General features: G+C 42.5%; 2 protein-coding genes across 4 annotated transcripts in view; one reads left to right on the forward strand and one right to left on the reverse strand.

Annotated features, from left to right (window-relative positions):
* Positions 1 to 14263, reverse strand: part of XPO6 (exportin 6) — a 109817-nt gene that overhangs the window by 49586 nt on the left and 45968 nt on the right. For both annotated transcript variants that reach the window (XM_018040520.1, XM_018040519.1), the window contains exons 6-7: positions 12912 to 12989; positions 841 to 1294 (exon numbers count right to left, since the gene is read on the reverse strand). In XM_018040520.1, coding sequence (XP_017896009.1) covers positions 841 to 1294; positions 12912 to 12989 — 532 coding nt within the window. The remainder of the gene's footprint in view (positions 1 to 840; positions 1295 to 12911; positions 12990 to 14263) is intronic.
* On the forward strand, positions 7741 to 9407 carry LOC102177858 (uncharacterized protein C1orf43 homolog). Of its 2 annotated transcripts, XM_018040522.1 has the most exons (2): positions 7741 to 7986; positions 8089 to 9407. In XM_018040522.1, the coding sequence occupies exons 1-2, from the start codon at positions 7921 to 7923 to the stop codon at positions 8680 to 8682; spliced, it is 660 nt and encodes a 219-aa protein (XP_017896011.1). In that variant the 5' UTR covers positions 7741 to 7920; the 3' UTR covers positions 8683 to 9407. The 2 variants fall into 2 exon arrangements, with proteins under 2 accessions (XP_017896011.1, XP_017896010.1); XM_018040521.1 differs by having other exon boundaries at positions 7741 to 9407.

A 14263-nucleotide genomic window follows, 5' to 3' on the forward strand; every position in this document is an offset into this window, starting at 1 on the left:
TTTTGCTCCCAGGCAATCTAGAAATATTTACTAATTCAATACAATTTATCTGCTTGAAACTTTCTGAACGGTCAACATAATGTTCTTGATATATAAGCTTCCAATCTTCCCCTGTTTTTACACAGCAGTAGCATCACATTAATGAACACTGTAAGATTCATAAATGACATCATCTCTAAGGGAAATAAACAATGAGACTGTGCCTCAGCTCACTGTGGAGTCATCTGAGTCCTTAACAAAGACAGGCAAAGTGACTTTAGGCTGCTTTCAAGAGGACAGTAACCAAGAAACACAGATGTCTGCCCACATGAACATCTCCCCTCTCTTCTGAGGAAACCTTGCCAGCGGCATAAAACTTACAATAATGACAACATTCCTATACACTGCACGACGTTCATTTGGGAAAAGTCAAACAGTGAGAACCAACAAGCAACACCAAGCGAGGAAAGGCGAGTGTAACTCCTGTACCTCCACGGGCCTCCTCTCCTGTGCTTGGCTCTGCCTGAGCAGCGGTCCCCGCTCCTGCACCACCTCAGACCTGCAGGCAAAGAGTGAGGAAGAGGGCGGACGAGGGAGGAAGGGAGGACAGGAGATGGACGGGCAAAGAAGACAACCAACCTGTACAACGTACAATCGCTTTTCCTCCTCAACTTATTTCCCTTAACCACCCGAGCCCTCCTGGCTAAGCTCAGACTTACTGGCACATACCTACCTCTCCGTTCCTCACCAGGAGCCCCAGGTTCTGAAACCAAAGAGGATTACGGACACTAGGCAGCACAACGTGATCAACAGTCAAGGCCCGTTCTGGGGCACAGCCGAAGCCACACCTGTTTTCATTACCTCTCATCGAGTTCTTCTAGCCTGCTCTTCACTGTGTGGGCATTGTTATCCTTGGTGATTTTCTGCAGGAGGTAGAAAGTCTGCTGGAACATACGCAGTAAGTACTCCTCGAATTCCATAGGCACACAGTTCTTGGACATGAGTTCATTGATGCAGGACATGGCCAGGACCCCCAACCGGCCTCGCTCTTGACCCAACACACAGTTCTGGCTGCTGCCGTTAACTGATGCCATCTTTCTGGCCCGGATGTCACAGCCAAAGCGCGCAAAGTGGAAGATGGTGGTAAGGAGGGACGGGGTGATGCTGGCAGACAGAGGAATCCAACTGAAGAGATGGGCCAGGCACTCCAACGCCAGGGAACAGATATACTCACTCTCCGCATCAAGAATGGGGATTGGCTGATTCAACAGTTTGGCTGAACTAGGACTCTGCAACAGGTTACTCAGTAAGTCACCTGAAATACAAAAGACTTTAAGATACACGCCATCAAATCTCTTACAAACCAACTTAAGAAAGAATTCTCCTTAAAAAAACAAAAAAAAAGGAGCATTAGTGCAAAGCAGAAGCTCTCAAAGTTTGGTCCGGGGACCCCTAACAGTCCCCAGGAACTCCATTTGGAGGTTCACAAATTCACAATATTTTTTTAAAAATGCTATTTTCCCCTCTCATTTTTATTATCTCTCAAGTGTAAAACAGAGCTCTCCAGAGGCTACGTTCCACAAGCAAGAAAAAGCAAAAGCTATCTATCATTAAGCTACGTGTTAGAGATTTACAAACTATAAAATAACTCCACTCTAAGTAAAAATTTCTGATTGCTTTGGAAAGTTATTTTTTCATTAAGATATATTATTTGTTTATATGTACTGAATCCAGTACAGTTACTTTTAAAAGAATTAATATGTAAATCAACTATATTCCAATAAAAAAAGAATGCAGGGGACATGGGTTCAAGCCCTGGTGAGGAAACTAAAATACCCCATGCCTCGGGGCAACTAAGGCTACATAACCACAAACAAAGAACCCGAGGGCCACAGCTGCTGAGCCCGTGAACTCTAGAGCTCATGCTCCACAACCAGAGAAGCCCTCGTGCCACAACAAAAAACGCTCATGCACGGCAACCAGAGAAAGCCTGTGGCCACAATGGAGAGCCGTCATAAAATGGTATACTGTTCTGAAATGTGCACAAATATAATAGTAGTACTACTACAACAATACACTATAAAACCAAGATGAATTACATGAGGAGAAATAAAATGACACCTCCCAAAAAAGGATATTTCTAAATTTTCTCAGTTTTGATATCAACAGATAAAACTCATAAAGCTCTTTGAGGACCTCAATAATCCTTAAGAGTACCAAAGCTGAGGGTGGGTCAAACAGGCTGAGAGCATTAAAAAGGTACAAACTTCCAGCTATAAGATAAATAAGCCCTGGGGAGGGGATGTGATGTACAATATAGTTTACAATACAGCATCTGAATGCTGCTGAGAGTATAAAACAAGTTTTCACCCCAAGAAAAGTATTTGTAACTATGTGTGGTAATGGGTGTTAATAAATTTACTGTTGATAGATCAGAATGTGGTGATCATTCTGCAAAATATACATAAACTATTATGTTATGCACCAGAAACTAACACTAACAGTGTTACATGTCAGTTATATTAAATATCTCAATTTAAAAAGAGAGAGAACAAACAGGCCCGAGGACCAAAATGTGAAACTACTGGGCTAGTCAAGGTGAGGTCTGTGGACCTGCATCAACATAACCTGGGAGCTGGTCAGAGATACCAATGTTCAGGTGCCACTCACTCCCACTGAACCAGAAGCTAGGAGGGTCAGGAAGCTGCGCCTGTATGAGCTCTCCAGGTGATTCTTATGCTTTCTCATTAGTTTTGAAGAGCCCTGAACTAAACACCAAAGGAAATCATACAAAATGAAACTGGGGGTGGGGAGATGGCTATAAAACGATTTTAGAAAAGACAAAAAAAAAAGACATTCAGTAACTATAACAAGAAGTCTTTCTGAAATAAACATGAGACTATAAAAGAAAAGGGCTTATTCTGCCCCAAGAAAAAAAATAAGGAGTAATCAATACAAAAACTTTAGGAATAAAGAAGGAATGAAGGCAGCAAAAGCACCTACACAAAGAAGAAAACCCTGAAGTCAGACTTCACCGTAACATTCAAAGCCGAAAACCAGCGGTGCACTGTCGCAAGTTCTGGGGCAAAGAATGACTCAAGCCCAAAGGTCTCTGAGTATAAAGAGAGGGGACCTTTTTTCAAACACGCAAAAATTCAAATAATATATTGCCCACAAATTCTTAGGGAGAATAATGAACAAGAAACCATGTACATAAAGAGATAAATAAAAATGAAGAATTACGGAATGGAGAAGCTGTGGCAAAGGGACTAATGCAAGTACTGAGTTAAACATAGAATCAAGACCAAACAAACGGAAGAATAATAGAAGGCCGTGCTAACTAACTTTCTCATCTTCCACAAGCAGTAAGTCTCAAAATATATGGACTAAAATTAAACATGTAGTCAGAAATTTGTTTTCATAATCTTTCTTTTCTTATCTTTGGAGATATCTGTTACAAACTAATATTCCTGGTGGAAAAAGTATCTCACGGTCAGCAATTACTTCCATTTAGTACTTTCTGTTAAATTCAAGTAAAACTAAAATTTAATAGTCTTTATAAAAAAATAAAAATAGGACTTCCCTGGTGGTCCAGTGGTTGAGTATCCACCTGCCAATGCAAGGAACAAGGGTTCGCTCCCTGGTCCAGGAAGATCCCACATGCTGCAGAGTAACTAAGCCCGTGAGCCACAACTAATGAAGTTTGTGCGCCCTGGAGCCTATGCTCCGCAACAAGGAAGCCACGAGAATGAGAAGCCCGAGCACCACAACGAGATGAAGTTGGAGCTTAACAATGAAGACCCAGAAGCCAAAAAATAAAAAATAAACAGCTTTTCTTTAAAAAATAAATATACGTGTTATGATGCTATTTTGTCCTTTTATTCAGCTTACTCAGAAAGGTCTGAAATAATGCTATTTCTGGAAGGTGGAATACTAGATAAATTTCTACATTTTAAATATTTTTTTACCTTAGCAGTTTTCATATCTTGGGGTCTTAGAAGTCTTTACACTCTTAAAAATCATTGAAGACACCAAAAACATGTTTATATTGGTTATTTCTATTGATATTTGTCATTAGAAATTAAAACTGGAAATTGTTCAAATATTTAATTCATTTAATAATAATTAAGCCTATTTACCTGTTATCATAAATAACATTTATAAATGAAAAATATATTTTGCCCTACAAAACGTTAACGTGAAGAATAGCACTGCTTTTACATTTTTGGAACTCTCTTTACTGTGTGGCTTAAAAGAAAATGAGGCACTTCCCTGGTGACTCAGATAAGTAAAGAGTCTGTCTGCAATAAAGGAGATAAGAGTTTGAGCCTGGGTCAGGAAGATCCCCTGGAGAAGGGAATAGCTACCCATTCCGGTATTCTTGACTGGAGAATTCCATGGACAGACAAACCTGGCAGGCTACAGTCCACTGGGTCGCAAAGAGTCAGATACAACTGAGTGACTAACACACTTTTGAAAGAAGACAAATCTTCTCATCTGCTTCTGTAGTCCATCTGTTGTTTTACTGACATATATGAAGAGAACCCAGCTTTACAGATAATAAAACTGAAAGAGAGTAAGTATTTTAGTGGCCTTTTCAGATAATGGCAGCTATTCTAATAACAAAATTTGCAAAGTACCAATTTCTTAAAGGTTAACTGCAATGTAGGATCTGAATGCACTTGTTTTTCAGTACACTCCTGAGAATGAGAATAAAAATGACAAACCATGTCTTAGCAATTTTTATGAACACATGGTTGACCTCTGGGACCTGAAAGGGTGTGGGGGTGACCTCCGGGGGTCCCCAGACCTACTGAGACCTGCCACCTTATATTAATGTTGAATTAATATGAACAAAGTAGTTAACCTTTCTCAGCCTCAATCTCCTCAGCCATTAAAATGAGGCTTTTGTGATTTATTAATAAGGACTTTAATTTCCATTGTTAAAACCAGATTAAACAGTTGTCCCCTGGCATCTATCCTGAAAGGTGTTTGCTGGTTTCTGTTCTGAAAGAGCTACATCTGATACCAGATGAGACTCATCATGATCTCAGCTACCCAAGCTGATAATCAGAAAACCTGGCTTCAGAGAATAATGAAGAAGGATATTCAAGAAGACTCTGCAAACATTTCAGTTTGTTACTGGATTAATTATTTTGATTGCTGTGGCAGCTATCCACCTAAGTCACACAACCTATTCTCTATCAATGACTATTTCTGGTATTGCTTCTTTCATCATGGAACATGGAACATGGATCATGGATCATGGAACAGCCCTTTATAAAAGATGCCAAAGTCAGAGGAAATCACCATTACCCAACTCTTAAAATTATCAGAGCATTTATCAACCAGGATCAAACTGAGGCTTTCGCAATGGAGGAACCAATCAACACCACCTCAGTATGATCTTAATTACACCCAGACATCTTTGTGACCCTGGGCCTTTTTTAAAGCCTCTTGAACCTTATGGAAAAGAAAGAAATCCTGGCTTTCAAAACAAAAAAGGCAGCCCTTTTCTTCAGTTCAGAATTTTTCCACAGTGGGATTTCCAGGGGGATTTAGAATAACTAAAACACAGATAAACTAGGCATTTCCCCCATGTTCCTCAGCTAGTCAGAGGCAGAGTTGAAACTAAAACCAGGGTCTAGCTAAAACTAAGGCTTTGGGTCTTAGTATACACAAAGCCTATACTCCTTACCAGAAGCCAGGTCAGGAAAGATTATGCAGCCAGGAAAAATGAACAGTCAGAAAACTAATGTCCAAATATAGAAAAGTACCAAAGATCTAAAGTCATATGTAAAATAGTGTGTGTCCACCATAACCGAAACTATAGAAAAGAAACCGGCACAAGGACAAAGACTGAACAGGATTATGCAAAGGTAAATAAAATACAACCTACTGATAATGATACAGGGTGATCTCTGATTCTTCTCCCCTCTCAAAACAAGTACCTTTTAATGTTTCTCGATAAAAATATATTACTCAACTCTCAATCTTCAGGGGAATTTTAGTAAATCAAAGAAGAGTTTTTAACAAAACTGTTACTTGAATCCCAGTGTAGGAGTCCCCACAGAACAGATACCCTGCTTCATGCCGCAGTATTTCCAAAGCAAAACTAAGAGCTTTAACAAGCTGCTGCTGCTGCTGCTGCTGCTACTAAGTCACTTCAGTCGTGTCCGACTCTGTGCGACCCCATAGACGGCAGCCCACCAGGCTCCCCCGTCCCTGGGATTCTCCAGGCAAGAACACTGGAGTGGGCTGCCATTTCCTTCTCCAATGCATGAAAGTGAAAAGTGAAAGTGAAGTCGCTCAGTCGTGTCCGACTCTTTGCGACCCCATGGACTGCAGCCTACCAGGCTCCTCCGTCCATAGGATTTTCCAGGCAAGAGTACTGGAGTGGAATGATGATCCTGTATGCAAGACAGCAAAAAAGACACAGATGTGTATAACGGACTTTTGGACTCAGAGGGAGAGGGAGAGGGTGGGATGATTTGGGAGAATGGCATTGTAACATGTATACTATCATGTAAGAATCGAATCGCCAGTCTATGTCCGACGCAGGATACAGCATGCTTGGGGCTGGTGCACGGTGATGACCCAGAGAGATGTTATGGGGAGGGAGGTGGGAGGGGGGTTCATGTTTGGGAACGCATGTACACCCGTGGTGGATTCATGTCAATGTATGGCAAAACCAATACAGTATTGTAAAGTAAAATAAAGTAAAAATTAAAATTAAAATTTTAAAAAAAAAAAAAAGAGTACTGGAGTGGGGTGCCATTGCCTTCTCCTTTAACAAGCTACCTCCTTGATTATATAAAAACATGTCAGTGACCTCATCATTCCTGAAATGGGCCAGGCACCAGCAGCAACAGGCACTCAGGCCCAAAGTAGTATGTGAGCTACTCTGGGGCATTTACTAATTTGGGAGTACCTCAGACATGGTTGGAACACTCGTAAATGGGCTTTTATGAAAAGATCTCCTCAGCTTCTTCATTTTCTTCCCTACTGAAATTCCACATTTTATATTCCGTTCTACCTTTACTAGGTGTTTCTCAGCCTCAGCACTACTCACATCTGAGGTTGACTAATTCTTTGTTGTTCTATGTACTGTAGGATATTTACCAGCATCCCTGGCCTCCACTCACCAGATCCCAGTAATGCTCTTTTTCTTAAAACAAAAAAAAAAAAAAAAATTTCTCCACAATGCCAAATATGCCCTGCAGGGCAAAACCACCCCAACTGAGAACCTCTGACCTAACTGTAGCCTCAGTCCAGTAAAATGGGGAGGAACTCTTTTCAAGAAACCCTTGGGAGGAGGGAACAAGATCTTAAGAGTTGTGATAACAAGTCCCATTTTTTCTACAGGTGAGAAGATATGTAAGTGCATGAACCTGTGCAACTTGTAAAGAGTTTGGGGAAAAAAAAAACAGGAAGGTATAAACTGCTCGCAATCAGTTCAGGCTCTCTAACACATTTACCTAAAACCTTTCCATCAACAGTCTATGTCCAAGTCTATATTTAAAACTGGGCTTCCCAGGTGGCTCCAGCGGTAAAGAACACGTCTGCCAATGCGGAAGACAAAAGAGACCTGGCTTCAATCCCTGGGTCAGGAAGATCCCCTGGAGGAGGGCACGGCAACCCACTCCAGTATTCTTGCCTGGAGAATCCCCACAGGCAGAGGAGCCTGGCGGGCTACAGTCCATAGGGTCGCACAGAGTCGGACATGACTGAAGCAACTTAGTCACGACTGAACACACGTATTTAAAACTAAACACCACCCCATCCGCCATGTTTTCAGGCCCGGTCAGCCTTGGTCTGTCCCCGTAAGGAAATGGCCGGGGAGTTTCAGGAAACCCAGGTGCCGTTGCCTCAGCGGAGCCCGGGCTGACGAGGCAGGGCAGCGGGTTAAACCGGAGCAGTTCCACGCGGGGTGGGAAGGCCATGGCGTCCAGCAGTAACTGGCTGTCTGGCGTGAATGTCGTGCTGGTGATGGCCTACGGGAGCCTGGTGTTTGTACTGCTATTTATTTTTGTGAAGAGGCAAATCATGCGCTTTGCAATGAAATCCCGAAGGGGACCTCATGTCCCTGTGGGACACAATGCCCCCAAGGACTTAAAAGAGGAGATTGATATCCGACTGTCCAAGGTTCAGGATATCAAGTATGAACCTCAGCTTCTCGCAGATGATGATGCAAGGCTGCTACAGCTGGAAACCCAGGGAAATCAAAATTGCTACAACTACCTATACAGGATGAAAGCTCTGGATGCTATCCGTGCCTCTGAGATCCCATTTCATGCTGAAGGCCGGCATCCCCATTCCTTAATGGGCAAGAATTTCCGCTCCTACCTGCTAGATCTTCGAAACACTAGTACTCCTTTCAAGGGTGTGCGCAAGGCCCTCATTGATACCCTGCTGGATGGCTATGAGACAGCCCGCTATGGGACAGGGGTCTTTGGCCTGAGTGAGTACCTGCGCTATCAGGAGGCCCTGAGTGAGCTGGCCACAGCGGTCAAAGCACGAAGTGGGAGCTCTCAGCGACAACACCAGTCAGCAGCCAAAGACCTAACCCAGTCTCCTGAAGTCTCCCCAACAACCATCCAGGTGACATACCTCCCCTCCAGTCAGAAGAGTAAACGTGCCAAGCACTTCCTCGAATTGAAGAGCTTTAAGGACAACTATAACACACTGGAGAGTACTCTGTGATGGAGCTGAAGGCCTCTCACTGTTGAAGGAGCCACACAGACTGCAGTGTGCTTGCCGGGTGGCCTCACTCAGGTCATCTGGGTCAGCCCAGCTCTGGATCAGCTGAAGCCCTGGTTGTGTTCAGAGCTCTTAAGATTTCATGCCTAGAGGATCATTCTCCCACCCGTTCTTATGGCCAGTTTCAGAACATCAGTTAAGACTTTATTTTCCCTTGGTATCACTTTTCTCTGGAGTTGAATTAGATGTTTTTCTCAATATTTCTGTCAAAGCTTCCTTAAAAATCCTCACTTGGTTTTTTGATCATGGTTCATCTGTCATTTTCCAGACTATAAATTATCCCAAGGGTGACCAGGCTTGGTGTCTTGTCTTCTGTACACAGCTGAATGGGAGCCTTTTGGTCTGAAACATCTAAGAATTGATTGGTGGAAATGGTATACAGAATGCTGGGGAAATTGGTGGAGGCCGTGAGTGCTACCTAGAACAACTTACCCTGGTTGCTCCACTTAAACCAGGATGTTAACGGGAACATTAACACAACTTCTCTAACATGCGAGGATCTGCCTTCCACTTTCATTGTATACTGTCATGAGTAAATTGAAAAAGGAATGTTTTAACATCTGATATAATCCCATCACTCCTTATTTGTGGGATACTGTGAAGGAATAGACCAATATCTTGATCTGACTTTATAAACCATTTAGTGAACAATTAAAAAATAAAGCATATGATTCATTCCTCAAAAAAAAAAACAAAAAAAAACTAAACACCATGTGGGCAAGGACAATATGGCCTCTTAATTTTTACTACAGAACAATCAAAGCTAGTTCAAAACTACAGTATTTATGTAATTCCATTTCGGCCACTTCCTCCCTACCCCCAAGCGAGGACAAGAGGAGAGTTCCTAAGGGAGAGGGCTGAGGCTGCACGAGTGCAGAAGGAAGCTGACCCGCAGCACACAGATGGGGCACACCCACCTCCCCTCCCTCACTCCCCAGAGCACAGGCGCTCTTCTACGAGGACATCCGAGGGCAGAGAAGGTAAACTGAGTAAGCGCCAGAGCCAGGGCTCCACCGGGGAATGAGGCGGCGGGCAGAAGTGCTGAGAGTGACTGAGACAGCAAACTCAGGAGACGGCACACCTCAACTTGGAATGATGGTTCACGTCACTGCAACCCTCCACTGGTGATGTGGCCTCTGGCAAGTTACCCCCCAACCACCATGAACCCCAGCTTCCTTTTTAGTAAATGAGATATAAAACCACCATTGACTTCACAGGATTATGGCCTGGTGAAGTGAGTTTAGGAGATGAGTCAACAATTTGGGGAAACTAGTCTGAGAAATTAACTACATATACTCGTCAAAACTTTTTCTACCTCCAGACTGTTAAGAGTAGTTGTTGCAGGGACTAGTCCCTGGGTTTTACTCTTTCAAAATGATCAGACAGAAAATGATATTACAACAAAGTATATGAAAAAAGAGACCAAAAGCTCACAGGGCCAAGTCTGATAGGCAGCTGGGCAGGGCAGTGAGAATCTGGCAGGGACTGCACACAGTGTGTGTTTAGGAATTATCTGGTCTACTCACTGGGCCTCACAGTTTCTCAGAAGGAATTTCCTCCATAAAACTGAACTGATAGCCAAGAGAGCTAAAGAATTTTCCAAGTTTTACTACTTAACTGGGTCTTAAGGGCACAAAGGCAGTTGAGCAAAACAGAAGTTGATTAAATCATCAGTATTGCCCAAACAGTGAAGCAAGACCTGATGACTTCACCTGCAACTGTCATAAAGAGAAAAAGAGTTAACAAGTGAACATGTAATTCTTTTTTTTTTCCCTTGAAGAGGAAGTGTGCCAGCTTAAAAGTTTACTTAACTCCTTGGTCCATCCTCCCACTAGTCTCAATTACTTTGCTTCATCTCAAATACTAAAATTCAAAACTTCAAAAATTGTAGTAGTGCCTAAGAGGCAACTCTCAAAAAGTATGCATCATATTTTAAGCTTTTATTTATATGGAAATGTTAACTGAGTTCTTATTTTATTTCACCTAACCTCATAAACAAAACCTAGGTGAAGGTGAAGTCACTCAGTCGTGTCAGACTCTTTGCGACCCCCATGGACGGTAACCTACTAGGCTTCTCCATCCATGGGATTCTCCAGGCAAGAATACTGGAGTGGATTGCCATTTCCTTCTCCAGGGGATCTTCCCAACCCAGGGATCAAACCCAGGTCTCCCGCATTGGAGGTAGACGCTTTAACCTCTGAGCCACCAGGGAAGCCTGAACAAAACCTAGGCAAGCATTTATTATTTGTATTATCTAATATCACCCAACCTGACCTCCAGGAAATAAGTCTATCAAAGTATAAACTGAGTTAGCTCAGAATATGTACCTGAAAGAAGTCAACTAAAACTCACAGCTTTTGGTACTGGAAAACAAGTTTTACTAAACTGCTGCTGTTCTCTTAATCATGACACTAAGCTAGTATTCAACCATCTAAAGAACTGACTTTAGCAAATTACTATTGAAATGAGATTTTATTTTTTGCCACACCTCGAGACTTATCGGATCTTAATTCCCCAAGCAGGGGTTGAACCTGGGTCCTCCGCAGTGAGAGCAGAATCCTAACCACTGGACTGCCAGGGAATTCCCAGAAGGTCAAATTTTAAGATCAGCCAAACTGCAAGAGATTTCAAGGTATCTATTCATAAAATCAAATCTCTCCAACTTTGCAATTTCTTTAATCATTTAATATTTCAAAATATAAATCTGCTAAGTCACCTCAGATATCCACTTTGAAAATGAAGGTTTGCCACCAAATAAAAATAAAATTCAATTTCTTGTAGGCTTCTAATATCCTCTAGAACTCTGCAACAGTTTTTATCTAAGAAGTATGACAAAAGACTCTAACAGTTTTTAATCCAGGTATGATAAACAGAATTGGAATAAATTAGTAAACTGTGAGCAGTCCTCAGAACTTCAACTGCATTTTCAATTCAACCTCAATATATTTTCAATTCTACAGTAACTGCAAGAATTTCAACTTCCACCTATTAACAACAGGCTACATGAAACCGCTGGAGCTCAGAGCTGTCCAATTTCAACAGCCTATTTCCCGAGGTAAAAGAGAAAGATGAGGAAACATTTCTCATTAGCCACATCAACCTTTACAGTAGAGGAAGAAGTGTGCGCCACTTCACAGGATGTACTCTACTTGAAAAGCATTTGTGATCACTCGGTGTAAACAGAAGCCGTTTAGAAACTAAAAGTTCCTGCTCAGACACAATTTCCTCTTTCCATCCATCCTTGAAAAGAGCCATTTTTAGGTGAACTGCACTCTGACTTTTGAAACAGATATCAATACTGCGGACAATGCTGCTGCTGCTGCTAAGTCGCCTCAATCGTGTCTGACTCTGTGCAACCCCAAAGACGGCAGCCCGCCAGGCTCCCCCGTCCCTGGGATTCTCCAGGCAAGAACACTGGAGTGGGCTGCCATTTCCTTCTCAAATGCATGAAAGTGAAAAGTAAAAGTGAAGTTGCTCAGTCGTGTCCAACTCCTAGCGACCCCATGGACTGCAGCCCACCAGGCTCCTCCATCCATGGGATTTTCCAGGCAAGAGTACTGGAGTGGGGTGCCATTGCCTTCTCCAGGGACAATACTAAGCCACCATTAACTAGTTAATGGGCAGTGCAAATACGTCCACACTTCATCAAATGGATCTGAACTGAAGTAAGGTGTGCTGATCTCTGCACACTGGTCCCCAGTCCACCCAGACCAACATGACTTTTCCCTGAGCCCATGGAGAAGAAAACACTTCACAGGCTCACTTCAGCTCCTTCAGGCTGCCACCCACTTCCTACGGCCTGACCCCTGCAGGCCTGCAAAGCAGACCTGTCACGCCCACAGGTTCACGCCAACCTCAGCAGGAACAAGACAGCCAAGGAATTTAAGAAAAAGGAAAAAGAAAAAGCCAGGAGGGACAGCAGTCATAAGCTGAAAGTCCATCTCCCTGATGGGCAAGAAAAAACAAACTATGTTGTTTAGAATATTATATTAGAAAGTACTTATAAGGAACTAAGAAGTAAGAAAGACAGCTACTAAGAAGACAAAGGCAGAGAGGCCAAAAATAGATTAAGGAAGAATCTACATCTGTATATGGCACAGATAAACGTTTGTTACCCTGCTGAGACCCCGAGTGCAGTTAAGAGAGGAGCACGTGTGTGCTGCAGGTCATACCGCTTTCTCCTGAGGTCGGGGATGGTGGTGGGGTGGCAGCAGTCACGCTGTGTTTGTCCCAGACAGTCTCCAAGATACCTACCAAGAAAGGAGAAACTGAGTTGAACAGAGAAATAAAACCCAACATATAAAAGTCAGATTTAGAAAAACGATGTATTGATATCTTTGATCCAACATCAGTATTTAAAAATCTGTCTCTCTCTCCAACTGCTTTTTCTGAACACCACCACTTGGATATTCCAAACTCAGTGTATTCTCTCCCACAAAGCTGCCACCAATCTTCTCACGTTCCTTACCAGACATAAGTACCATCCCACGCAATCTCGGCATGGGCCTTTGCTCTCCAAATCTGGCTTCACCTGCACCCCATGCACAGGCTTCATCACACTGCACTGTTAGCTGCTCCTTCCTCATGTGACCTCCTTCTCAATCTCTGACCTGCTCTCCTCCTTCCAATCCAAGCTGACCTTTCACCAGACTAGCTGCTACCTATCTGTCAGAATTTTACTCAGTTGTCACCTCCTCCAAGAAGTCTTCCCTGCTCAGTTTTGCCTGCACATGAAACATGACTACCCTAACTCTTAGCACATTATCCTTCTCCCCTAGTAGAGTACACAGTACAAGAGGGCAGGGACTATGTTTCAGCACTCTTTGTATCTCCTTACAGAACCTGGTACATAACAAGATCATAAAAGCTTTCAAAAATATTTTGTTCTCAAAATATTTAATATTATGACATGGAAAACTCTGAATATATCATGCTAAGCAAAAGAAGCCAGACATTAAAAATCATGTATTCTATGGTTCCATTTTTATGAAAAGTCTAAATAGGAAAATCCACTGAGAGGTGACAGGGTTGGGGGTGACGAAAATGTTCTAGACAGTGTGCTAGTCGTTCAGCCTTGAGACTCTATTCAAAATCACTGAGCTGCTTGCTACACTTTAAAATGGTAGACTTCATGATACATGAATGACATCTTGATTCAAAAAATGTCAATGTCCACACAAGTAGGACACAGATATCAGACATGGTCCCTAACTTTAGAAATTTAACATCTAATTGAGGGTGTGAATAAATATGATTTGAATAAATAAATGCTCTGAGGTCTGGGTTTCCTCCTAGAGATTTGGGGAAGGATGAGGGGGCGGGCGGGTAGGGGAGGAGTGACAAGTTTACTTTTTAATCAAGCACTCTGACAACCAATTTTAAGTGCCCACCACATGCTAAGCACTTCTGTTAACACATGCCAAAAAAAAAAAAAAAAAAAAAAAGTTCCTAGACATCCAAAGAGCAGCCTCGGTCATAGAGCTGGAGATGAAACCCTTCCCTTCCCTACACTATTTTCTCCAGC

Source organism: Capra hircus, chromosome 25 (assembly GCF_001704415.2).
Source record: "Capra hircus breed San Clemente chromosome 25, ASM170441v1, whole genome shotgun sequence".
Lineage (NCBI taxonomy): Eukaryota > Metazoa > Chordata > Mammalia > Artiodactyla > Bovidae > Capra > Capra hircus.

Excerpts from the sequence above, each read along its gene's own strand:
- LOC102177858 (XM_018040521.1), top strand. The coding sequence starts at position 7,921 with ATGGCGTCCAGCAGTAACTGGCTGTCTGGCGTGAATGTCGTGCTGGTG.